The sequence below is a fragment of the Macaca fascicularis genome, chromosome 3, assembly GCF_037993035.2.
Source record: "Macaca fascicularis isolate 582-1 chromosome 3, T2T-MFA8v1.1".
Lineage (NCBI taxonomy): Eukaryota > Metazoa > Chordata > Mammalia > Primates > Cercopithecidae > Macaca > Macaca fascicularis.
In genome coordinates this window covers 145359966-145387644 of record NC_088377.1, presented here as the reverse complement: position 1 = coordinate 145387644, position 27679 = coordinate 145359966, and the positions used below count along the sequence as shown (strand labels likewise).

General features: G+C 37.4%; 1 protein-coding gene across 3 annotated transcripts in view; it reads left to right on the top strand.

The window, feature by feature from the left end:
- Window positions 1-27679, top strand: part of RELN (reelin) — a 510762-nt gene that overhangs the window by 126236 nt on the left and 356847 nt on the right. For all 3 annotated transcript variants that reach the window (XM_005550435.4, XM_065542420.1, XM_045387530.2), the window contains exon 3: window positions 22361-22496. In XM_005550435.4, coding sequence (XP_005550492.3) covers window positions 22361-22496 — 136 coding nt within the window. The remainder of the gene's footprint in view (window positions 1-22360; window positions 22497-27679) is intronic.

Here is a 27679-nt window from a genome sequence, read left to right as displayed (position 1 = left end):
TGTATTTTAGGCAAGTTTGAATGGTAAAATCAAACAGTATTTAGAAAACGAGTTATCCTTATTTGATAGCATCTTCATAAGGAATAGCCCTTCTACCCAACTCTGATTCCCAGAACACCGCTCATGCTTTCACTATCAAAAACTTATTTTTCTGGGTAGGAACACTGCAGTTCCTTGGGTTCGTCTTCATTCCCTTGAGGCATGTTCTGGGTTGATTTCTATCCCCCGCAAAATACTGTGTTGAAGTCCTGACCCCTAGTACTTCACAGTGAGACCTTAATTGAAAATAGCATCATTGCAGATATAAGTTAAGTGAAGATGAGGTTATACTGGAGTAGGGTGGGCTCCTAATCCAATGTGATTGGTGTCATATTGGATACAGATATACAGGGAGAATGCCACGTTAAGATGGAGAAGCTCAGGAATGCCTGAGGCTGCCAGAAGCTAGGAGAGAGGCTCAGGACAGATCCTCCCTTAGGGCCTTCGGAAAGAGCTAACCCTGTTGACACCTTGATGTTGGACTCCTAGCCTCCAGAGCCATGAGACAATACATTTGTGTTCCTTTAAGCCACTCAGTGTATAATAAGTTGTTACAGAAAACTAATAAATGGCATACAGCAAGGAATTCAAATCAAAATCCTTTCTGCCTCTTCTCTTAACAGTAGAATCCTTGCCCTTTCATGCCTTGCCTGGCCTCTTGCAGGGATCTTCCAGGCATATTCCTTGGTGTTCTCTTGATCTGCACTCATTCATTTTAGATGCCACTACTATTTTAGTACTTTCTTACACACACACACACACACACACACATTTCCAGTGGTCACTCCCCATTGTGTCTGCAGTGGCACACATTCTTTAGTGACTCAATTGATGGCCTCCCTTTCTGACTTCCCTTGCCTTTCCAGTGTTTTCTGCACTGTGCTGCCTGCGCACACCACTGTATTTCGGCCACAACACTCTTCCTGTTAGTTCTCTGGATGCAACCAGCACTTTTCCACTTCAAGCATGCTGTTCCTTTTGCAACAAACCTCCCAAGAGAATTTTACTCCTCTTTCAAGACCTGTTTCAAATGCTGCTCTAATAGAGTTTGTACACCAAATGCTGTGTATTCAAATTCTATTATACATTCAGTTCTATACATTCATTTTAATATATTCATTGGATACATTCATTTGATTCAAATGCTGGTATACATTAACTCCCACTCTTAAGTAGATGCATTTGCCATCTCTTTGGTCTCACAAAATAATTCCTACTTCTTTTATGAAACTTATAGTAGTGTTCTTTGCGTTATTGGTATTTGTGCACTAGTGTTTCATTGTCTTCAGCCCTCAGGGCATCTTTAGCCCTTTTTGGCAGAAATCCGGAATCCTCAGGCTAGATCACAATTCCACGACAGACCAGGGAGACACGTTCTGCCAATTTCAGGCGGATACGTTCCTCCTGACATGTTCTTTGTTCCCTTGAAGGGTACTGCAGTAGACTCAAATCAAGGCCTTTTGTGTTCTTATTCCCATCACTATTATACTTGGTATCTCCTTTCTGACCACAAGAGGATAAATTAAGAATCTGATGGTTCCCTCATCTCAGAAAGTCACAAGGGAGATGATTTTTCTTCATACTAAATCTCTTTATCCCTTAACTCATCCCTGACCTGATGAAGTCTCTAAAGCAATTGTAGCCATTTTTTTCAAGATTTTATGCACTTTATTATATGCATGTTATACCTCAATAAAAATGCTTTAAAAAAGCAATCAGAAAAAAGAAGAAAGACTGCCAGCAAAGAGATGACAGCTAGATTAGCAGCCTACATTTGGTCAGAAACAAAGAAAGTTCAGAATATAATTCAATCGTGACTTTAAAGTACCAGGGAAGATAAACATCATCTCAGTGTTTTACCTAACCAAATGATCATTTATGAGTAATGGTGACTAAAGTCATTTTCTCACCAAGACTGAAACAACCTCTAAAATATGTGCTTCAGCAAGGACTACAACAGATGAATCGATAATAGCAAACAGGTTGGTGAATCTACATAAGCATTAACTTTCAAAAATAATGAATTTTTTCTTTTTTTTTTAGTGACACGTAATAATTGTGTATATTTATGGAATACAGAGTGATATTTCGATACATATATACAATGTGTAGTGATCTAATCGGGGTAATTCACATATCCATCACCTTAAACATTTATCATTTATTTGTGTTGCAAACATTGAAAATCCCTTCTTCTAGCTTTTTGAAAATATACACTAAATTATGGTTAACCATATTCACTCAACTGTGCTACAGAACACTTATTCCTCCCACTTAGCTGTAACTTTGTATATGGTAGTCATTTTTTACTGGGTTCTTCTATTAGTAAACTTTTTTTTTTATCATGCATGTATAATTACATCTTTGTCTATTTATTTACTTTTAATTTATGAATTATATAATAAACTCATGTTCTGAAATAATTTGTATATTATGAGACATAAATTTTACATTAAAATTTAAAAATTCTCATATTTTATTTGCAACTATAGATAGAGGTATATAAATGAATTTTTTAAAAAATTATTTGCGATTGTTTGCTGAGAATGATGTTCTTTTCAATTAGAAACTGTAGGTGAAATAATTCCAAATTTAAAAATAAATTTGTTTCCCTTGAATAATACAAACTGGAAATGATGTCAGGTTTGCCAATAATGTAAGAAGCAATGTATGATTACAAATTCACATTAAAGATAATATCTTCTACATAAAGCCTAAAAGAAGCCATATGGTAGAAATATAATCATTCAGATTGATGCTTGGAATGATAGAATTTGAATGAAAAAGCAATATCGAAGGGTTCACAGCATCACCTGTGATTTATTATAAATAAATGAAAGCTACAGGGGAGAAACAAAATTAAATTTACCTTTTAACAAATAACCCAAATTTTTGAGAATCTTTTCTTTGTGATCTTTCAAGTGAATGTGTATTGAAATAATCTCAATATCATTTTTTAGTCAATCCAATGTGCTCTGCCTAACTTCAAGTTAATAGATTATAGCAATTTTTAGAGAGTTGCAGTTTGTCTGTTTTCCCCCCAATCTATTTTAAATATGAGGGAACTTCAGAATTTCCGAGACTACGTTTATAATCATTTAGCCTCAAGGAGTATGAAACAATCAGTTTTCTGATCCAAATTACTCCAATTATTGCCTCAGTGGAGTGTGAATTTTAATAAAACTTAAATGAAAGTAGTAGTATACATCATGTGAAAAATAATTCTTCCTGTGATTTGTCTTTTTAAAAAGTATTGTTATTTCTCTTGTCTAGGCACTATTGGAATTAGAAAAACTGCAAACATGATGAAATATATTTTATCATCAGAATTAATTAATGGTTGATGTTTTCTTATGGTATATAATCTGCTACCAATATATAATAAAGTTCTTGAAATAATTGTAATGTGATACACATTTGAACTCTAACTTTTTGGTATTATACGTGATTTAATGTTATTTAATGTATTATATTTAAAAGCAAAAAATAAAAACAAAGGTGAGTTACTGAATGAAGTTTCTTTGCCAGAAAAAAAAGTCATTGATTTTGTCAGTCATTAAGGACATAGATAGAAATTTAGGGCTCCTAAAAAGTTTTAGCAATATAGTAATAGTCAACATTTACATAGTACTTTCTATGTGCTAGACACTTTACATACATCGATTATGTAACCCAATGAAGTGTTGTCTTCTATATTTCACATGTGAGAAAAGGGAAGCATAGAGAGTTTACATATAATTTACCAAGGACATAGCTAGTATATGACAGAAATGAATGTGAACACAGGTAATTTGACTCCACAATCTTTGTTCTTGACTACTACTATACACCTTATATTCATTACAGTTTTTCTCTGTTGGAAAAAAGATAGTTTGTTCTGTTTGAGGGTATGAAATATGGAGAAGATAAAAACAGACTTAGAAGTCTATTCATTTGTTTAGCAATTGGGTGATGATCTTCAGAATTAGTAAGACCAAAACACTTCTCCAAAAAACTTATAATTTAGTAAAGTAAGTAGAAGTAAATGGACTGTGATTAAGTGTTATATTCAAAGGGTATATTACTCAGGTAAGCCCTGTCTTGCTGTGGTAGCAAATTAACTCCCAAACCTCAGTTTAACTCAACAATCTTACATAGTTGTCCTTTATACAGGGACTCAGCAGCCTAACTACTTCCATATTGTGGCTGTGCCATCTCAGCATGTGGCCTCTGTTATCATCAAGACAAAGGAATAAAAAACACAGAGGGCTCATGTTTTCTATTCCGTGTTTCAACTAGGGAATAGTATACTTCATTTCTGCTATTATCCGATTGATTAATGCCTACTTGAACTGCAAAGGAACTGGATAATGTGTAGGAGCATACAGCTAATTGGTAAGCAATAAATGCCTTGACCAAGAGGTATGTATGTCACCTGGAAAAGAATGCGGGTTGGGCAATAATTAGTTAGGACCCTACAGGAAGTTGACTGAAGAGTGGCAGAAAAAGCATTGATAGGGGCTGGTGAAGGTAATTGAGGAATTGCAAACAGTAAGTTTCTGGGCACCCCACAAGAAGAAGCTGTAGCAAAGACTTCAGTACCACGGAGAGCTCCTTCCATTTACTTTGCTTCCTTGCATATAACGTAAATTGTTTTTCTGTTTTGGGGGGATTTATTTATTTTTCCATAAATTATTGGGGTACAGGTGGTATTTTGTTACATGAGTAGGTTCTTTAGTGGTGATTTGTGAGATTTTGGTGCACCCATCACCTGGCAGTATACATTGCATCATATTTGTAGTCTTTTATCCCTTACACCCCCCCATTCTTCCCCCTAAGGCCCCCAAGTCCATTGCATCATTCTTATGCCTTTGCATCCTCATAGTTTAGCTCCCGCATATCAGTGAAAACATACGATGTTTGGTTTTTCCATTCCTGAGTTACTTCATTTAGAATAATAGTCTCCAACCTCACCCAGGTCACTGCAAATGCTGTTAGTTCATTCCTTTTTATGGCTGTGTAGTACTCCATCATATATACATGTACATCACCGTTGCTTTATCCACTTGTTGATGGGCATTTGGGTTGGTTTCACGATTTTGCAATTATGAATTGTTCTGCAATAAATATGCCTGTGCAAGTATCTTTTTTGAATAATGACTTCTTTTCCTCTGGTAGATTGAGATTGCTGGATCAAATGGCAGTTCTGCTTTTAGTTCCTTAAGGAATCTCTGCACTGTTTTCCATAGTGGCTGTACTAGTTTACATTCCCACCAGCAGTGTAGAAGCATTCCCTGTACACTGCATCCATGACCACATCTACTGTGTTTTGCTTTTTTATGGCCATTCTTGCAGGAGTAAGGTGGTATCACATTGTGGTTTTGATTTGCATTTCCCTGATCATTAGTGACGTTGAGCAGTTTTTCATGTTTGCTGGCCATTTGTGTATCTTCTTTTGAGAAATGCCTCCCAGCTGCGAAAGAAAGGGGCATTGGTTCTTCCCCCGTCTATGAAGTCTGCATGCCTGATTCATGCCCTCCTCTGAGTTCTGGCCAGGAGGCTTCTTGCCTCATTCAAATTGTTACAAAATTCAGCTAGAGAATTCCTTCTCCCTGTGGAGTTTGACCTTCTGCTGCTCTGGCCACCCTCTCAATGGATCCCTGTGGTGCCAGGCAGGAATGGGCCACCTGGCAACCCAGAGAGCTCCTAGGGCTTTTCTGCTGCTTCCCCTACCCCTGTATTTCACTCAGCTTGGCATTTTAACTTGACTCAGCTCTAGGCAAAGTTGGAAACTTCTCCCGCAAACAGACCTTCAGCTTCTCCATTGGGGGTGTATGTTAGGGAGCGGAGGGTTTCCCTTTCCCACTTCCACATTTGGATCACTCACAGTATTTGGGGTGTCTCCCGAGCCACGCAGGAGCAGTCCGCTTCCTTCAGAGCATCTGTGGGTCCTGTCATATAAATTGTAATGTCTTTTCAATAACAGTTTATTCCATTGACATTTGTTATGAACCTATAATGTATTTTGTGAATAGTAAAAGTCATAACACATAACCATCATTGGGAAGATAAAACTCTCTCTAATGCAGTTGATATGTTCAATGATAGAACCATTCACTTGGTATTATGAGATTATGCAGATGTTCCTAACATTAATCTTGGGTACAGAAAGGAGTTGCATAGGAAAATTTCTTGAAAGAGATGATTTATGATTTCATACATTTTATTAAGTGATAAGTAGGACTTTTGCCAAAACAGAGAGAAAGAAGACAGTTTTGGTCAGGAGTTGAAAAACTTTTTCTGTAAATGGCCAGATAGTAAATATTTTAGGCTTTTCAGGTTATATGTGGTAGGTCTCTGTTGCATATTCTTTGTGTTTTACATATTTTTAAGATATAAAACCATCTTCACCTCAAGGGTTGTAAAATATAGGTTGTGGCCCAGGTTTGATGTGTGGTCCATAGTTTGCTGACCCCAGTTCTATGCAGAGAGAGCAGTAGCAAAAAGAGAGATGTGTACTTACAACTATAGACAGTCTCGTCTTGACAGAGTATGAAGTTTGAAGAAGGGTCATGATAGATAAGCCCAGAGATGTAGGTAGGGGATATGCAGGGTGTCACATTGAGGAAATTTAGACCTACATCTATAAATATGAGTATCAGTAGAATGGTAAAATCATATTTGCATTTTAGAAAGATAGCTGCATCTGAACTTAGAGACCAATTAGGAAGCTGTTGGCAGTGGTCAAAAAGGAGGTAATGAAAGCCTGAATTAACGCAATGGTGAGAAGGATAGGCAAGAGAAGACTCTGTTGAAAAAAATCTTAAGATATCATAAGAAAGACTTGGTGATTGGTTGACTGGAGTGGGGAAAGTAATCAATAATGACTCCTTGTTGATTGATTGAGGGGGAAAAGTAGTCAATAATTACTCCCAGACATGATAGCATTGCTTTGACTGAGATTATAAATATTATGCAAACTCATTAATGTTCATTGTTTAGCAGGAACTGTGATTGTTAAAAGGATCTGACATTTAGTCTATAATCCTGTCATCTAGGGTCAGACGGCACTGTCACATCTTCTGACATGATGTGACCCTGTCACACCTGGCAGGCTGTGGGAAGTCTGTTAGGCCATCTCAGGTAGGGTATGGGGAACTTTTGCTGCTGTTCATCAAGTAGATTGACTGTGATAAATAATATCTTTCCCATTGCGGAATGCTCATTCAAGGTAAGAGGTAAGGTATGCAAAGTATAGATTCATGGAAATAGTCCTAAAGACGATAATTTTTTAAAACTATCAGTTATTTTAGCTACTTTTAGATCAAGAAGTCCAAAATTGTGTAGATTTTGAACTTGCCCCCTATGGGCATGTACCATCCATGATTGCCCAACATTTTTATATAGTTTCCCACATTGTGAATATAGTCTTCCCAAAATACAATTCCTATAGTTCCTTCCTTTCTGGGGTGAAGGCGTGTCACCTAGTTTACACCTATAAGACTCAGCCTCATGAGACTGGATATCGAAGACTGCCTGGGAACCAAGAATGCCAATGTGACCTGGGGACCCAGTATGGCAAGATCAGTATTCTATCAAGTGAAGATTCTTATTTTGGAGGAATAGCTGAGGTGACAGTTCTGTTGATTCGGGGGGAAGAAGCTGTTGTTTTTATGTTGGACCTGTCCCATGGTGGGGTGGACATGACTCTTTGCTGGGTAACACCCAAATTTACTTCTCCAGGCCTCCCAGAAAAGCTATATATCTTAAAATCCCTTCAGTTAGGTTACATTCTGTGCTTTCCAACTGAAAATGTCAATAGCCGTATCCTGGGCTTCAATTCATTAAATGTTGAAATTTTATTTGTAGAATTAAAGAATATATCTCAGTCCTCTGTTTCTCCTGCACTCGAACAAAATCTCCATTTAAATAGGTAAATGATCTGGAGATCACCCATGCTGAGCATGAAACCACAGTAGAAGTGATGAACAAGAGGCATGGTAATCCTTGTCTAACTCCAGAAAGCCTCTGTATGTAGAAACAGGATCTGATTATTTTAACTGTACCCCCAGATTGGCTGACCTAAAAGAATTATCCCTAGCAATGTTATATCTGAATAACCTGCAACTGCTGCAATATACAAACAGCTCCAGGTAGAAATGTTTTATCAAATATTTTATTTATTTTTATTTATTTATTTATTTATTTATTTTTTTGGCTAAATGAAACTAACGGCAACATGCTAGCTGCCTGTCCAGAACCGTATTCTGCCTTAACACCTGGTTCCTGCTCCTGTGACCTGCTCTCTTGTGTGTTTAATTCACAACCCAGCTTCCAGTTTAGGAGTCAGATTTTACACATATGCAGGCCACAGAAATTCAAAGAAGAGGAGGCTTTAATGATACAAATACATGCCATGTAGGAGACTAAAAAGAGCCCCAACAAGGCTTTCTTTAACACAAAACAAAAATAAACTATCACCAGGTCCTAAAAACTACCTCCAATGTTCTCAAGCCTGTCTCATCTCCTCTCTCCTCTCTGCCAAAGAAATGCCCAATTTGACCTATCAGTCAGTTACATGATATATCCTTTTTTGTTATTATACTTTTAAGTTATGGGGTACATGTGCAGAACATGCAGATTTGTTACATAGGTGTACACGTACATTGGTGGTTTGCTGCACTCATCAACCCATCATCTACATTAGGTATTTCTCCTAATGCTATCCCTCCCCTAGCCTCCCACCCCCTGGCAGGCCCTGGTGTGTGATGTTCCCCTCCCTGTGTCTGTGTGTTCTCATTGTTCAACTCTCACTTATGAGCGAGAACATGCGGTGCTTGGTTTTCTGTTCTTGTGTTAGTTTGCTGAGAATGATGGTTTCCAGCTTCATCCATGTCCCTGCAAAGGACATGAACTCATCCTTTTATGGCTGCATAGTATTCCAGGTGTATATGTGCCACATTTTCTTTATCCAGTCTGTCATTGATGGGCATTTGGGTTGGTTCCAAGTCTTTGGTATTGTGAACAGTGCCACAATAAACGTACATGTGCGTGTCTTTATAGTAGAATGATTTATAATACTTTGGGTATATACCCAGTGATGGGATTGCTGAGTCAAATGGTATTTCTGGTTCTAGATCTTTGAGGAATTGCCACAGTGTCTTCCACAATGGTTGAACTAATTTACACTCCCACCAACAGTGTAAAAGCATTCCTATTTCTCCACATCCTCTCCAGATTCTGTTATTTCCTCCCTCTTTAATGATCGCCGTTCTAACTGGCATGAGATGGCTTTGCACTGTGGCTTTGATATGCATTTCTCTAATGACCAGTGATGATGAGCTTTTTTCGTATGTTTGTTGGCCACATAAATGTCTTCTTTTGAGAAGTGTCTGTTCATATCCTTTGTCCACTTGTTGATGGGGTTGTATTTTTCTTGTAAATTTAAGTTCCTGGTAGATTATGTATATTAGCCCTTTGTCAGATGGATAGATTGCAAAAATTTTCTCCCATTCTGTGGGTTGTCTGTTCACTCTTATGATAGTTTCTTTTGCTGTGCAGAAGCTCTTTAGTTTGATTAGATCCCATTTGTCAATTTTGACTTTTGTTGCCATTGCTTTTGGTGTTTTAGTCTTGTAGTCCTTGCCCATGCCTATGTCCTGAATGGTATTGCCTAAGTTTTCTTCTAGAATTTTTATGGTTTTAGGTCTTACGTTTAAGTCTTTAATCCATCTTGAGTTAATTTTTGTATAAAATGTAAGGAAGGGGTCCAGTTTCAGTTTTCTGTGTATGGCTAGCCAGTTTTCCCAACACCATTTATTAAGTAGGGAATCACTTCCCCGTGGCTTGTTTTTGTCACGTTTGTCAAAGATCAGATGGTTGTAGATGTGTGGCATTATTTCTGAGGCCTCTGTTCTGTTCCATTGGTCTGTATGTCTGTTTTGGTACTAGTACCATGCTGTTTTGGTTACTGTAGACTTGTAGCATAGTTTGAAGTCAGGTAGCGTGATGCCTCCAGCTTCATTCTTTTTGCTTAGGATTGTCTTAGCTATACGGGGTCTTTTTTGGTTCCATATGAAATTTAAAGTAGTTTTTTTCTAATTCTGTGAAGAAAGTCAATGGTAGCTTGATGGGAATAGCTTTGAATCTATAAATTACTTCGGGCAGTTTGGCCATTTTCATGATATTGATTCTTTCCTATACATGAGCATGGAATGTTTGGGCAGTATGGCTATTTTCACGATACTGATTCTTTCTATCCATGAGCATAGAATGTTTTTCCATTTGTTCATGTCCTCTCTTATTTTGTTGAGCAATCATTTGTAGTTCTCCTTGAAGAAGTCCTTCACATCCCTTGTAAGTTGTGTTCCTAGGTATTTTATTCTCTTTGTAGCAATTGTGAATGAGAGTTCACTCATGATTTGGCTGTTTGTCTATTATTGGTGTATAGGAATGCTTGCGATTTTTCACATTTGTTTTGTATCCTGAGACTTTAATGATATTATATCATTTTAAAAATTACATGGGAAAAATTAGGAGAATGTCTAAAAAGGCTTTTTAGATGGATGATGTTGAAAAACAGATTGAGAACACTGTCATCAACTAAATGGGTGACAGATCACTTTGCAGATATGACAGCAGCCAGTATGGGCTACAGTGGTCAACCACAATGTTGAGAGCGAGCCGGGTGCCGTGGCTTATGCCTGTAATCCCAGCACTTTGGGAGGCCGAGGTGGGTGAATCACTTGAGGTTAGGAGTTCGAGACCCACCTGGCCAATATGGCGAAATGCTGTCTTTTCTAAAAATACAAAAACTAGCCAGGCGTGGTGACGCATGCCTGTAATTCAGTTGACTGAGGCCTGAGAATCACTTGAAACCAGGAGGCAGAGGTTGCAGTGAGCCAACATCATACCACTGCACTCCAGCCTGGGTGACTCCACCTCCAAAAAAAAAAAAAAAAAAAAAATATTTGATAAAATAGTTCTACCCAGAGCTGTTTCTGTATGGCAGCAGTCACAGGTTATTTAGACAAAACATTGCTATGGATAATTCTTTTAGGTTAGCCAGTCTGGATGTAGAGTTAAAATAATCGGATCCTGTTTCTACATGCAGAGGGTTTTCTGGAGTTAGACAAGGGTTACCATGCCTCTTGTTCATTCCTTTGGCTGGGGTTTCATGCCCAGCATGAGTGATCTCCAGCTCCTTTACCTATTTAAATGAACATTTTGTCTGAGTGCAGTAGAAATAGAGAAGGACTGAGATACATTCTTTAATTCTGCAAATAAAATTTCAACATTTAATGAACATTATCCTAATCACTTTATATGCAATTTAGTATTTAATCCTCACAATATGAATTATTTTACTTAATCATTCTCACAGTTCTATTGAGTAGATCTTATTATCTAGATATAACAAAATAATAATCCTGGGACTTAGAGAGTTTAAGTAACTTGTTCAAGATCACACCACTAAAAATTGACAGGGCTGAATCCCTTGTGACTATTAGTCACTGAAGTCACTAGTGACATGGACAACTTAACTCCTTTAAACTTCTATAAAACAAGAATAAGAATAACACTTCTCAGGATTTTTCATGAAAAAATGTGTTAATATTTGTAAAACACTCAGAACTTTGCCTGCATCATTAAATGCTTAGCAAATGTTAGCTGTTATTAGTTTGTCCAGAATCTTCTCTCTTTCTCTGTTTTTTGAGTATTAGAGTGGGCAGAAATCTGAACCACGGTGCTGAGTAGTAATTTTGGTATTGTAGTAAACTTCCTAGATAGGTCAACTGGGCATTTCTTTGGCAGTGATGAGAGAGAAGAGACAGGCTTGAGAATTTTGGAGGTAGCTTTTAGGACCTGGTGATAGTTCATTTTTGTTTTGTTTTAAAGAAAACCTTGTTGAGGCTCTTTTTAGTCTCTTCTGTGGCTTGGATTTGTATCTCTAAAGCCTCCTCTTCTTTGAGTTTCTGTGGCCTGCATATGTGTAAAATCTGACTCCTAAACTGGAAGTTGGGTTGTGAATTAAACACACAGGAGAGCAGGTCACAGGAGCAGGCACCAGGTGGTGAGGCAGAATATAGTTCTGGACAGGTAGCCAGCATGTTGCCATTACTTTGAGGAGAGGCCGGGGGCAGGCAGTGGGGAGTGATTATCTACCACCTTGCAGCTGTTAAACAGGGAGGGAGAGTATTCAGTGTTAGAAGAGAAGACAGCAGAGATAAGCTTTGGACCAGCAGATCAGAGAGCTTCCATTACAGATAGGCAGGGCAGAGTCTGCACAGCTCTTTGAAAAGGATGCTATATTGTGAAACTCAGTGGTCACACAGACCCGAGTATAACTTTGGAGAACAGCGTTTGACTTAGAAATGTCTCACTCATTTCTATATCTAACTCAGAGATGTGTCTGAGAGCAAAGGGTAAATAATAAGTGATGAAAAATTTAGGCATTTGGAGAAAAAGACAGAGAGCCTAAGCTTGTGTCTTATAGGAAGGGCTTTCTTCCTGTTCATTCTCTGATGGTTTGCATTCTATAATTGGATTTGGACAGGGTTTCTAATGGATCGGGAATGTGTCTTCCCAGAATTAAGGTACTACTATTTAGGAATGTGGGGAGGAAGCCAGCAGACAGCGTCGTGGAACCTGTGTGTAGATGCCACTCACTAGTCCTATTATCCTTGGGAAGTCACTTAAATCTACTGAGTCTTACTGGGCATAGTGACGTGTGCCTGTAATTCCAGCTACTCAGGAGGCTGAGGTGGGAGCATTGCTTGAGCCTGGAAAGTGAGGCTGCTGTGAGCTGTGATCATACCAGTGCACCCCAGCCTAGGTGACAGAGCAAGACCCTGTCTCTTAAAAAATTTCCTGAGTCTTGGTTCCTTTATCTTTAAAATGGGAATAGTAATAATAGCCAACATGTACAACACCGTGTGCCATACACTCATTTACTCTTCACAGCTACTCTATTATTGTCATCCTCATTTTCCTGGAAAGGAAACTGAGGAACAGAATGATAGAGTAACCTGCCCAAGATTCCACAACTGCTTGGCAGTGAGCAAGGATCTAAACATAGGCAGACAGGGTTTCTATGCTCTCATCTTTTCCCTTCTCCTGCCTCTCTAAACCTGGCACAGAGAGGCATTCAGTAAATGGTAGTTCTGGGAGAGGAATGGGGAGGCAGCTTCAAGACCTCTCATCTTTAAGTGCACTGAGCAAGGAAAGAATCAAGTTGACTTAGAATTGGCTCTATTTATAGAGCTAACTAGAGGTGTGGAAATCGCATAGGTTCTCTTCCATTTCTAACTTGTGTCCATAGATACACAATTCCAGAATGACTTTTAAAAGATTTTAGTGCTTTTTGCCTTCTTAAACTTAAATCTGAAAGCAAATACCTTCAAATCAGTGCTTTGAAAAGTAAACATACACAGTGTATATGTGTGAGTGTGTGTGCACGTACTATTCAATATCTTGTAGCATTACCCTACTTCAGAGCTATTGTTTTCATACCTATTTTCATCAGGCTGGTACTTCACAGATAAGCTGCAATAAGGGTGTTTTTAGAAAATTCTATGATTACTTTTCAGCATATGAAATCGTGTTTGGCTTTGTGGAAATGTCTGAGTATACTGATCTAGCAAAGAAAGCAAATAATAGACAAGCCAAATTTTGTAAGTAGACAGTTATTCATATTTGAATTAACAGATTAAAGAATGATAAAAAAAATTCTATAATTCATTTTTTCTTTTCCAGTTACAATATAACACTAACTTTCCAAACTAGATTTTCAGAATAGTCTGTGTTTTTTTTTTATTAGCTGATGGAAGCCTCTAGATATCCCTTTTAAAGAAAGAGGCAAATGATGAAAAGGAAAGGAAATGAAAATCATCTTAAATATTTGTGCCATTCTTAGCTTACACTTCTTATGTAGACATAAGGTAATAACTTTGCTAAACTTCCTGACAAAACATTGTACCAAGCTTTCTGAAAGTGTTTGAAATAATAAAACATTTATTTTACAATTGTATCATTTTTATATATGAGGTTATATTTTTCACATAAAAATCATAATTTTAATGTACTTGCCCTTTGTTTGGTGATACCCTATCTACAGATGTCTTCATTCTTGAAACCCATGAAAAATAGACCAGGACTTGTTATACCCACTTTAACACTAACCATGGCAAATTATAAACTAAAGAGATTTGAGTAATCCACATCTTTCATCTCTGAAATACAGAATTGACCCAACATGAATGTGTAATTTTATCAATAGGTTGCTTATTTTTGGTAATAAAATATTACCAAAAATATTGGTAATGTTTCTTGGAAACATTGTGTGTTTCTTGGAAGCGAGTAGCCTACATTTTTATGAACATACGTACATTTTATTGTAGAGATGGGGGATCATAGAACTTCTAGTTATGGTTTTGAAGACCCAAAGTGTGCACATTAAAAGCACAGAAAAGTATTCCTGGGGGAAAATGGGGTTCACACAAGGTTTAGTCACAAACTTAAAATAACTGAAGACTTGTCAAGGAAAATGACATCCCGGAAGGCGCAGAAATATATGTCACTGTCTTAAAAGAGAGTGTGGGGGCAACTTTAAAATAATTAAAGACATTGTGAGTCAAATCTTGCTGAAATATAATGTGGATAAAGGATACTGTGCTATTGATTCCTATCCTTCAACCACAACTTTGATAAAGAAGACAGATATTTGATATTTGTTATCTAGATACCCACGGTTTGTAGGACAATGAATTTAAAACCCCATACTTCATTAAGGACTCGTGGCTTTACAGAGTGGTATTGGTTGTTGGTACAGAGATTACAGCAAAGTTATGATTCTATTTTTAACATGTTGGTACACAATATGCAAAAGAAAAACGTTTTGTAACAATAGATGCTTTAAAGTCTTACTGAAAATAAAAAAGTTGTCAATTTTGTAGAACTCTAGAGTTTGAAGGATAAACTCCACTTTCTTTGCCCAGAGCTACATCAGGAGAGCCACATTTGACTTGTTTACTTTCTCTCAATTCTCTTGAAAAAGTATAGCCTCTTTCTCTGGGGCAGAAGTTTCATATGAACATTTTTTGCATAAGTTCATAACTTATGCATAACCAAAGCAATGAAAATAAAATCATTATTATAAGTACACTATACACACATATACATTATATGTACATATCTCTCTGAGAAAAAGTGTAGTTAAATTATTGTGTTATAGATCCTGTTTTCCCTTTTCCAAATAATAATAAAAATTCAATATGGATCCTATTATTCAGCATGCAGCAGGGAAAGCTGCATGTAAATTTAAATTTATTATCAAATTCAATGTTTTAGTTATCCCAAGAATGGTTTCCAACTTACATATATTAATTAGGTGGTATATGTCTGTCATGGTACAAAAGGCATTAAAAAGATCACCATGGTGGATGCAGTAAATTGTGTTTCATAGAACATGAGAAGCTGATTCTGAGTTCTCTCATTCTCCTAGTTCTCAATTTATGTATGCACCCTTGCTCATTATCTCTGCCTTTGTGTAATGTTCTCCCATTTTTCTTGTATTCATTTAAATTGTACTCAGAGATTACAATGAGGAGGGGGTCTTAGTGATCATGACCAGCATTTTAGAGATGTCAGAATGAAGCTTGAGAGGGGGTGCCCTGAGAGAGGTCATACAGTAGTGTGTGACAGAACTGAGGTAACCATCTCTGGGTTATACTCTGCTGCTTTGTGTAAATAAAAACAAATATGGGAAATCTTAGCTTTTTCTTTAAGACTCAGTTCCAGTCTCACACTCCAATAGGAGCCATTTCTGACTGAGGGCACTGACTGGAATCCAGGCTACTTTGTACACTTGCTGAATGAACATAAACAGATTCTTTTATCTCCATGTATTGGTCCATTCTGATACTGCTATAAAGAACCACCTGAGACTGGGTAATTTATAAAGAAAACAGGTTTAATTGGCTCACGATTCTATAAACTGTGCAGGCTTCTCCTGGGGAGGCCTTGGGAAACTTACAATCATGGTGGACGGTGAAGGGGAAACAAGTACATCTTCATATGGCCGGCAGGAGAGAGAGAGGGAGAAGTATTATACACTTTGAAACAACCAGATCTCGTGAGAACTCAAGATCACAAGAACAGCAAGGGGGAAATCCACCTCCATGATACAGTCACCTCCCACCAGGTTTGTCCCCCAACACTGGGAATTATCATTAAACATGACATTACAGTATCAAACCATATCACTCCATTTTATCAGTGTCTTAATTAGTAAAATGGAGAACCTAACACTCCTATCTCATAGGGTATGAAGGGCCTTAAGTAAGTTAATATTTTTGAAGCACTTAGAGTAGTGCCGGGTCATAGTAAGTGCCTAATAAGCATTAGCTGTCATTGTTATAATTGTCCTTATTAATAACTTTTCACTCTTATTTTGTGTTTTTTATCAATATCACCCAAGTAGCACTTACTTCTTTTCTAGCTGCTTTATTTAAGATGTTAGTTTATTCCAGTTTTTTCTTCCCAGCTCAAGTCATATCAGGGCAAGGACTATGTTCTCTATTTCTTTTATATACCTCCATAGAACCTAACACAATGTTTGATGCAAAATAGGAATTCTGTAAATAATTTTCTTCCTGCTGGTTGATTTTAGATAAATCTATTTCTAATAGTTGCAACTCTGGCCAATGTTTACATGTTCTCAAAGAAAGTGCCAATTACAATGTGTTGCAATATAATATGCCAGTGCTCTATGTTAAAAGAAAAAAAAAAAGCAAAGACCATCGTATAGTCATAGTGTTTGAAGTTGCATAGAAAAGTCCAGAGAATACATGTTTGGGATGGTTTTAGGATTAGTGAATGAGAGGATAGGTTATTTTGTGTTACCACCAGAGACATTATGTAAGATATTGTTGGCTGTTTTCAAACTGCACATTGATACCATCATGATATGAATAGTATTACTCTAAGTCCTGAATTCTACACATTTTACTAAGGCACATTTTTTTTTCTTTTTTTTTTTTGACAGAGTCTCGCTCTGTTGCCCAGGCTGGAGTGCAGTGGCCAGATCTCAGCTCACTGCAAGCTCTGCCTCCCGGGTTTACACCATTCTCCTGCCTCAGCCTCCCGAGTAGCTGGGACTACAGGCTCCCGCCACCTCGTCCGGCTAGTTTTTTGTATTTTTTTTAGTAGAGACGGGGTTTCACCGTGTTAGCCAGGACTAAGGCACATTTTTAACACAAATTATTGACTAGACATCAGAATTGCTTGGTGAGCTTTAAAAAAATCTCAATACCCACACCATACTTCAAAACAGTTAACTCAGAATCTCTGGGTAACAGTATTTATTAAATCTCTTCTCCTGATGCCACCGGGCAGCCAACTGGGAGGACTATGCTAGAATGTTAGATTGCAAGAATATCGTTCTATGGCATATTCACCCAAGGTAGGGCATTAAGGTAGCAACTTACAAAATTGTCAAGCAATATGTGGCCTAGACATTGACTCATTTTCAAAGAGGGGTTTTGAGAAATCAGGAAGCATTTGACCATAAGTCCTGTTACTAAGGCTCTATAATGCTGAAACCTTATTTTGTTTAATTTGTTTTCCTTCCCACAGGACTGTGGCTAGGACTTTGTTTTCCTTTTTGGCCAGGCAGACTCCTGTAGACTTGTCATTTTCCATACACTGGATCCCTGCTTTATGCCTGACCGGAGGGGAGTGGCAGCTCCTGAGTCACGCTATTGAGTCTCCTTGGGCACTCTGTGATTTTCCTGGGACTCTCGTATTCTCCCCAAACTTGTGATTTCTCTGGCTTGATGATTTTTGTCTCAGGATTCAGCTTAAAAACATAGAGTCTTGCATGGGAAAAAGAACATTTGGATACGTCAAAACATAGATTTGTTTTTCTATATTTTAGACCAGTTATGACCTATGCTGAACAACTTTATACTGTAGAATATTCTATTGCATTTAGTTAATGTGAAATGTGTGTTATAATTTCTGTCGTCTTTTTTTTCAGTCCTGCTCCTGAATAAATAATTTGTATTATAAGTTGTATTTATTCCGAAATTACTTCTTCTTTTCTTTCTTACAGTCTTTACCCTTTCTGTGTATTCAGAAAATATTTCTTGAGAATCTGTGGTATGTCAAGACACTGTGGCAGGCACTTGGGATATAAAGATTAAAGGCGGTATCCCTCATGGACAACTTGGGGAGATGGTCAAGGGCTGTGATAAAGGGATGTATGAACTGCTTTGATGCCACAGAGGGAGGAAACCTATCCAAACATGGGGCAGGGGCAGTGAGTGGGCAGCAAGTGCGCAGTGAGAGAGGGAGGGGCAGTGAGGAAAGTCTTTGAGGAGTGGGCCATGTCAGATTGCATCATTAGGCCTAGCATAGTAAGTGACTTCTCTCAATGTTTGGTGTTAAACAAAGGCTACATTGAGCCTTGCCTTGAACAGCACATAGAAGTTAGCCTAGTAGAGAAGAAGGATGGGTGGAAGGAGAGCAAAAGTCGGGGGCCTGTTGTGTTGAAAGCAGAGCATGTGCTTAGAGGTATGAGCGAGGGTGGCTCAGCCACTAGTGCTTGAGAGTGATGGCATCGCTGGTTCGCAAAGGATGGCAAGTGTGTACAGGCAGAGCAAGTGGGGGTCAGATTGTCCCACATCTTCTAACTGATGCTAAGAAGTTAGTATTTCTCTAGAATCTGATGGGAGCCATTTAAGGAGATGTCACGGGAATTGACGTGATCATGTATGCCTTTCAGAGAAATCATTTTAGTGGAACATGGGAGTGAGACAGGACAGAGAAACCTGTGAAGAGTAACATGATATGCCAGGGGAAGAATGGTGGGAACCTGAGACCATTTAGGGAAAAGTCAAATCCTTGCTTTGTACCACACAACAAAATAACATTCAGAAACATTAAAGATGTCAATATGAAAATAAAATAGTAGAAAGAAAACATAGGAGAATATTTTTTAAATCTTGGGGGTTGAGGAATCCTTTCAAAGGAAAGCAAGAGACCAAAGGCCAAAATATAACAAAAATGAATGTTTGACTATGTGTAAGGTACTAGATGCTAGAGGAGTGTGGATTGGTAGACCTGCTTTGTGCTTTTAAGGTGCTTAAGAAGTAAAGAAAGTTAGGAAACAGAACATTCCAAATGCCTTGGGCTAAGTGCTGCGTTGGAGTTAAGTAAAAGATTCAGTGGGGACCTATAGGAGCAGTTACCTGGGTTTGCTTGGAAGTGGACAGGAGAGGCTTGAAAAAGCAGAAAGTGAACCACATCTTCATGTAGGATCTGTCAGGTGTTTGAGAGCAGTGGAGGAGAGAGAGCATTTTAGGTAGAGGGTACAGCTTGTACGAAGATAGAGGAGGGTTCATTTGGTATTTTGGGTGTGCAAAGTGCAAGAGGATGGGCAAGACATGGGGGTGGGAAGTGCTGAAGCTGAGGTTGGAGAAGGCAGTGAGAGGCAAATTCAGAGTCTTAATTATTCAGAGTCTTACTGATGGCCAGTGCCATCGATAGAGCTTTCTGTGATGATGGGCATGTTCTGTTCTGTGCTGTCCAGTGTGGCAGCCATGAGCTACATGTGCTATTGAGCATGTGGAATGTGGCCAGTGCAGTTGAAGAACTGAATTTTTAATTGTATCAAATTTTAATTAATTTAAATAATTGCTGTGGCTAGCAGCTACCATATTAGACAGTGCAGCTATAAACAATATGGAGTTGGTCAGGCGCAGTGGCTAACGCCTGTAATCCTAACATTTTGGGAGACCAAGGTGGGTGGATCACTTGAAGTCAGGAGTTCAAAACCAGCCTGGTCAACATGGTGAAACCCCATCTCTACTAAAAATACAAAAATAATTAGCCGGCTGTGGCGGCAGGCACCTGTAATCCCAGCTACTCGGGAGGCTGAAGCAGGAGAATCGCTTGAACCCGGGAGGCGGAGATTGCAGGTTGCAGCGAGCCAAGGTCACACCATTGCACTCTAGCCTGGGTGACAGAGGGAGACTCCGTCGTAAAAAAAAAAAAAACGGGGGGGGGGGTCCTTGAGAGTTTTTTAAAGGGAAATATTAACAGTGTGAACAAGTTTATATTTTAGAAAGATCACTCTGGTAGGCAGGAAGAAAATCAACATTTGTGAGAGCCCACTGCTTCCAGATAGGATACTAGGTGCGGTCATATGTATTGGGTCATTTACTACTCACAGCAACTTCAAGGTATAGAGGGCATGGTATTTCCATTTTACAGACAAGAAAACTGATCTCAAAGAGAGTAAGTCATTTGTCCAAGGTCACAGAGCCAGTAAATGAAAGAAATTTAAAATTTAACTTCCCATTTCTGGCAAAGCTTTTAGTAATTTTTTTAAAAAAATAAACTTATTTTTTAGAGAAACTTTAGGTTCACAGCAAAATTGAATAAAAAGCACAGAGTTGCCATACACCCACCATCCCTACACACAAAAAAATCTGACCTACTGTCAACATCCTTGGTACATTTGGTACAATCAGTGACCTACATCATCACGTCATTATTGCTCAAAGTCCATAGTTTACAGTAGTGTTCACTCTTGGTGTGTACATTCTATGCATTTGGACATATTTATAATGATACATATCCACCATTACAGTATCATACAGAGTCGTTTCGTTCCCTTAAGAATCCTCTTTGCCCTTTCTGTTCATCCTGCCTACCTCCCTCTTTAACTCCTGGCAACCCCTGATCTTTTTACTGTTTCCATAGTTTTACCTTTTCCATAATGTCATACAGTTGGAATTACACACTATGTAGCCTTTTCAGATTGGATTGTTTCACTTGGTAATAAGCATATTAAATTTCCTTTATGTTTTTGCATGGCTGCATAGATCATTTCTTTTTAGTGCTGAATAACATTCCATTGTCTAGATGTACCACATTATCCATTCACCAACTGAAGGACATCTTGGTTGCTTTCAACTTTTGGCAATTATGAATAAGGCTGCTATAAACATCCATGTACAGGTTTTTGTCAGACATATGTTTTCAATTCACTTGGATAAGTACCAAGAAGTACAACTGCTACATCATATGGTAAAAATATGTCTAGTTTTGTAAAAATACTGCCAAACTGTCTTCCAAAGAGGCTGTACCATTTTGCATTCCCACCAGCAATGAATGAGACTTTCTGTTGCTCTGCATCCTCACCAGCATTTGGTGTTGTCAGTATTCCGTATTTGGGACATTCTAATATGAGTGTAGTGGTATCTCATTATTGTCTCAATTTGCAGTTCTATAATGACATACGATCCTGAATATATTTTCATATGATTATTTGTCATCTGTGTATCATTTTTGGTGGGATGACTGTTTAGGTGTTTTGGCCATTTGTTAATTTGGTTGTTTTTTAATTTTTGAGTTATTTATTACTATTTTATATCTGAGATACACCTAAGATAATCACCTTATGAAAAACAGAAAAGCATCCCCTGATAGCTCAGCTTGGAGCTGACCTGCTCACAGCTAGGCCATGATGTTCTCATTTTGAACATGAACAATTCACAGAACATCGACATTACACAAGACCACTTTACAACTGTGATGTTATAAGGCAAAATCAAGACCGCTCTGTAACATACCTGAACACAGACAAGACTAAGAACATGAAGCAAACCACAAAGTGACCAACATCCCCCTCCATGCACATAGGACTGCTGTTGCTTTTCTGCCAGTCACAGATTTAGCCTCACCCCATTCCTCATGCCTCTGAGATTAAAACAACAACAACAAACTAAGATACTCAGTGAAAAGATTGCCTCTACTTTGTGATAGCCCCAAATCCAGAGGCAAAGGACCTTTTCTTGAAACCTCCTGAATAGGACTGGGGAGTTTTCCAGGCAAACCTGATCAACCTGCCCTCTGAAATAACCTAACACAAGCCTAAATATTTTAACAAGCCTCTCCTGACATCCTTTTACTGAGATGCCTCCCACCTCCCTATGCCGTTTGGTCTCTCTTGCTGCAGACGGTTCCAGTAAACCTAACCTTGTTCAACTGCAGGTTGGTCCTGTTGGTTTTTGGTGATAGGCAAAGACCAATCAACAAAATCAAGGCAAAGCAAATACTATAGCAATGATTCCAGCAGGTCACTCCTTTAACAATAATATTTTAAATGATTAATTTCCCTGTAGCAATAAAAAGTGGAAAATTACATAACTTATTGGGAAGCCAAATAGCATAGAACCTTAACATGAAAGAAAAATATTCAGAAAATACTGTGATGCCGTGATAGGCAGATGTTTGTTTTGTTCTCTTTGTAACAATTCTCCTTCCTTTCTCTCAGGGATCATGTCTGACCACCAGTTTGGTAACCAGTTTATGTGCAGTGTGGTGGCCTCTCACGTGAGTCACCTGCCCACAACCAACCTCAGCTTCATCTGGATTGCTCCACCTGCGGGCACAGGCTGTGTTAATTTCATGTGAGTACCCAAAGTGTCTGCAATACGTACAGAAGGCAAATACTTAGGACTTCTCATGGGATTACATATAGAGTAACTATTTAGTGTTTTATTTTGACAGATTTAACCTTAATTAAAGTCACTAATTTTGTCAAAAAAGGTTAAAACTTTTTTTAAAAGTAAATTTAGCAGTTTATTTTTGCATATTTATGTGTACCTCCAAAAGTCTAAATTGGATTTTAGCTGACAAAAGTACACAATAAAATAAAAGTAAGTGAATTGGTGGGACGGGAGGGTAGGGGACCTGGGGAACAGGGAGAAATTGTTCAAAGGGTACCAAGTTTCAGTTAGGAAAAGTAAATTTGGAGATCTGCACAGCATGGTGACTATAGTTAATGTATTGCATATCTCAAAATTGCTAAAAGAGATTTTAAACATCCACATCACAAAAAAATATGTGAGGTAATGGATATGTTAATTTGCTTTGATGTTTACAAATGTAAACATATATGAAAACATCACATTGTGCTCCATAAATATATGCAATAAATATCAATTTTTAAAAGACAAAAATAATCGAGTAAATCAGGGCAATTGGAAAATGAATGTTCAGAAAATATGGTGAAAACAGGTTACAACATGCTATAAGGCCTTACCTACCTTTTGGAAAGAGACCACAGATTTAGCTTTGAGCTTTCTGGCCATTAGTGCCAAGAGGAAAATGTGATCGGTTAGGGAATTCGTGGTGGCCAGAAGTCAGGTACTCTACAGGAACCTAACAGCTCTCCCAGGTGCTTTCATTTAGAGGAAACTAGAGGAGGTTTTGAGCAGTGTTCTCAAGAGCATCCTTAGATAAACACTATACTATGGTTCCAAGGCTGTGACTGTGACATCTCTTGATAGAGACTATACCCCTAACCCCTATCCCTACCCCACAGTCACCATGCCTCATCCTTCTTATTCAGGGTTCCTTTTTCCCCCCATAGCATTTTTAAACTTCTAATACATGATATCCTTCACTTATTTAGCTACAAACATTGTTTCTCATTTGTCACTTCCTACTAAAATGCAAGCCCCTTGAAGGCAAGAATTTTTTGTCTGTTTTTTTGTTTTTTGGTGGTGGTTGTTTTCTTCACTGATTTGTCCCAACTGTCTAGAACAGTCCCTGGCACATAGTCAGCCCTCACTAAATATTTGTCAAATAGATGAGTAAGCCAATGGTGTGAAGTCAAAGGCAGTTCAGAAACAGCTGTTCTATGGGCAGTCAAGCAAAGTAGAGCTGGAAGGCATCTTGAATGGTTTTCTCTTCAGACTTTCTGCTCAGACAAAATCCCGTAAAACCTGTGTACTCTAAAATTTACCACTGCCTTTTCTTCCCTCTTGATGACAAGCAGTTCAGTGTCTGGGGTTTCTATGGGTCAGACATCACTGAAATATATACTCTTTCTGCCTATCCTCTGAGTTACCCAAGCTGCCAACATCAGACTCATCTCACATAACTGGTTGATATTTAAACCCATCATTTTCTCCCTCAGAAAGTTTTTTATAAGTGAACCTTTTCCTTCCAGTACATTTTGCTAAGATGATTGCAGTAGCTTCCTAACTTGTCTGCCTGCTCACCTCTAGCCCATTTTTCCTTCAGTATATCCTGCATATTGTTGTCCAGTTAATCTTCTGAAAGTGCAGCCTTGATTACTCAAAATTTGGCTAAGTCTAAAACTCCTTTCTGAAGACCAAACCTTTAGCATAGGTTTGAAGGCTCTTCCAATGTCTTTGTTTATTATCTTCTCTCTTATCTCCCTTGGCACACACCTCCTGGTGGAGCCCGAACTGGCAGGCCTTCCTACAGTTCCCTACAGATTCTATAACTTTCTTTCTCCATGCCTTTTCCTTGGCCTGGAATGCTTTTCAGTCTCAACTTCAATTGTTAAAATCTTACCTATTCTTAAAGACCTGTGTTAAATTCCAACTCTTCTGTAAAACTTGCCAAGGTATCAACAACAACATTGATGTGTATAGTCACATTTTGCTTATAACTCTATTGTAGTGCTGATTATATTTTACTATATAGTTGTTTGAATTAAGTTATTGTCTTTTATGTTAGATTGGACAGGGACAAATTCATATTTCTTTTTGATTCTCCATTAGTTGCTAGTGTCTTATATATAAGATGTTAAAGAAAATTCCCCTTGAATTATATGATGGTCAATGTTGTCATTACCTTTAACTTAATAGTGATCACTGACTCTTTTGGTATGTTTTCTCTTACGCATATTGGCACTTGCAAGGATGAATTGAATTCTTGCCATGCATAACTTCTTAATGTAAAATAAAACTTGCTTGTTTGAAAGACAAAACACAAAGTATATCTATATCAGCAATAAAGAACTGTCTACTTCCAAATGGATGTGTTTTTAATTGAATCTGTTTAAGACTGATATTTGTTAGCTTATGATCTCACTACTTTTGAGATATAAAACTCTATTTTCTTCTGAGAAATAACTTAGGTATTTTAAGTCTTAAATTCAAACAATGTTTTCTTAGCAGTTAGTTGGAAAAATACAGTTTAGTCAGAGTTTTTACTGGCTACAAAAAAGTTTACACATCCTCACCCATATCTCTCAGTATAATTTTGATGATACAGTTTGCACTTTTTAACATTCTTGACAAATGGTTAAGTCCTTTTTATCATAAGCCATGATAATGTTGAAAGCTACATGGAGTAGCTGCTCCCTTTGTGGGCAAGATGATTTTGTTGATCTCTTCCTACTCAGTTTGTGAGCGAGTACAGGAGAAGTTAAAATTGAACATGGGCCACTGAAGCAATTTATTTAAAATTTTCTGAACTAAATTTTTGCAATTTTTTACCTTTATTCTTTACCATAATATTTATTACATATTCAGTAGAGCTATATGTAAGAGTTAGTATCTGTAATTAGCAACTGCCCAGGAATCCTTGAAGAGGACTGCTAATATTCAATGTTAATTTTAAATATTAAACTGAAAAAAACACACAAAGCCTCTGGCATTTGAAGGTAAATATACCATGATTCTCTTTTCTGATTAACCTCAAAAATTAAGGATTTTACTTTTTAAGGTAAGAAATATTGTTTCTTAGAAATTAAACTTTAGCCATGCTTATATGATTTTGTAGTATATTCTGTATGACTTTTTGATATTATTAGTTAACTCATACCATTATTTAATTTTCCACACGCTTGTTTTCTTTTACTAACTGAATTTTAAGATCAGGGACTGTGTGTAATATTTTTATACACCTAATAGTTTCTAATGCTGAACTGTAGACCAATAGAATGCTCTTAATAAATATTTGTTAGTAGCTAATAATGAATCTGTATTTCATTGATTATAAGATACAGTTTTGTTGGTATTTTTTACATTTTGGCATCTCTGAAGTAGGGTTGTATTTTACATTTGATGGCATCCTACAATTATAATTGGCAGTGCTTATTTTTTAACGTCTTACAATTAATGGTGCGTTGTACTGGAAGAAACGCGGAAATGAACATTTATCATTTACCATTTACATGGTCTTTCTAATGCTGGCAGTTGAATTGACACTACAGTCAATTCTGCAATCTCATTTTAGTACAGCCAATGTATGATGCAAACTCTGTGATTTTTGAAACCTTAGTTACCTATTTAAAATCCTTTTTTTAAAATCCCATAGTAAGAATTAGGAAGCATTTGAACTGAAATTCAAGATGATTATATAATGTGCTGTGTTTGCCTTTCCCAGTGAAGAGTAAGAGGCGTGTTGTCTGAATAAACTGTGTTTTACTGGTAAACCACTTAGCCACATAGTCATTTGGGCTGTCTGTTTATGGCCTTTCTTGTTAAAAATAATCAAGTGAGAGACACAGAGGAGTGGATGATTTCAGGATAAAGTGATGGCTATACTGGTACAAATGTAGAAAAATGACCAAAATTATTTTATCATTACTTTTATGACACCTGTTGATAAAATTTATATTTGAAGTGTTAATTTTAATTCAAGATTTGCTGGGTATTCAGATCCTGTGGCAGTATAATTTGTTTTCACTTTTATATCTGATTATAGTCTTTAGTGACTAGTAAGTCTCAAGTTAAAAGAGGCAGTTAATCATCCAAACTTATTGGATATCAATCCCCTACCCCCAAGTCCAAACGGGTTTGGGGAAGGGAAAGAAGAAGGAGGAGGAGGAAGAGGGGAGAGGAGGAAAGAGGGAAGGAAAGACAGAAGAAAGAAAGTAAGTCAATCTCCAAGCCATCTAACCCTAAAAATTAGTAAGAAACTAGCAGGGAAAGGGGGTTGTAAAATAACAACTACAACATTAATAATATTTTTGAAATTTTACAGTGTGCCAGCCACTATTCTATTTACCTCTTTTAATCCATTTAATTCTCAGTGATTCTGTAAAGTCAGTACTATTATTATCTCAGTTTGCAGATGAGAAAACTGAAGGACAGAGATGTTAAATCACTGGCCTAAGGTAACTCACCTAGTGAGTGACACAGCCTGGATTCAAAGGCAGTCTGGTTTCAAAGCAGGTGATTTTGCTACTTCACTCCATTTGCCTTTAAAATGATCACTTGTCTATTTTATCATGGTAAAATACAATAGTCATACAATGAAAATTAAATAAGAGTTTGCAGTATGGTATCAGAATCTCTCTAAGTTTTCCAGGTGACCCCCATGTGTTTCCTATCTACTTTTGAAATCTATCTCTATGTGAATATAGGAATATTATTGAATTCATTCAAATAATGAGAGGTGCCACTTTAAAATTCTGAAATATGAAGAACATGGGTTTAATATTGATATGTATGATATATGGATATTGATCATGTCCTATCCTTCATCACAAGGGAATTTCATATGGGGAATGTGTGAATTACAGGCAAAATTCATCACAATTAGGTTTAGGTTTAACTGTCTAGACAGAGATACTAGCATAATATTAGGATTAAAATGGAACATAAAAGAAGATCAGATTTGTGCCTAGATTAGTGATGATTTAATCTTATGTGAACTTTCTCAAAACTGAAAACAGAATAAACCAAGCAATATTCTATTTAAGATACTGAGCATGGACAAATAATGAACTTTGGTCAGCAAAGAGGAACATAAGAGGATCATATTTGAACATTTGATATGTTAAAGAAAGTATATCCTAGAGGGATAGTTTTCTTAAAGTACACTA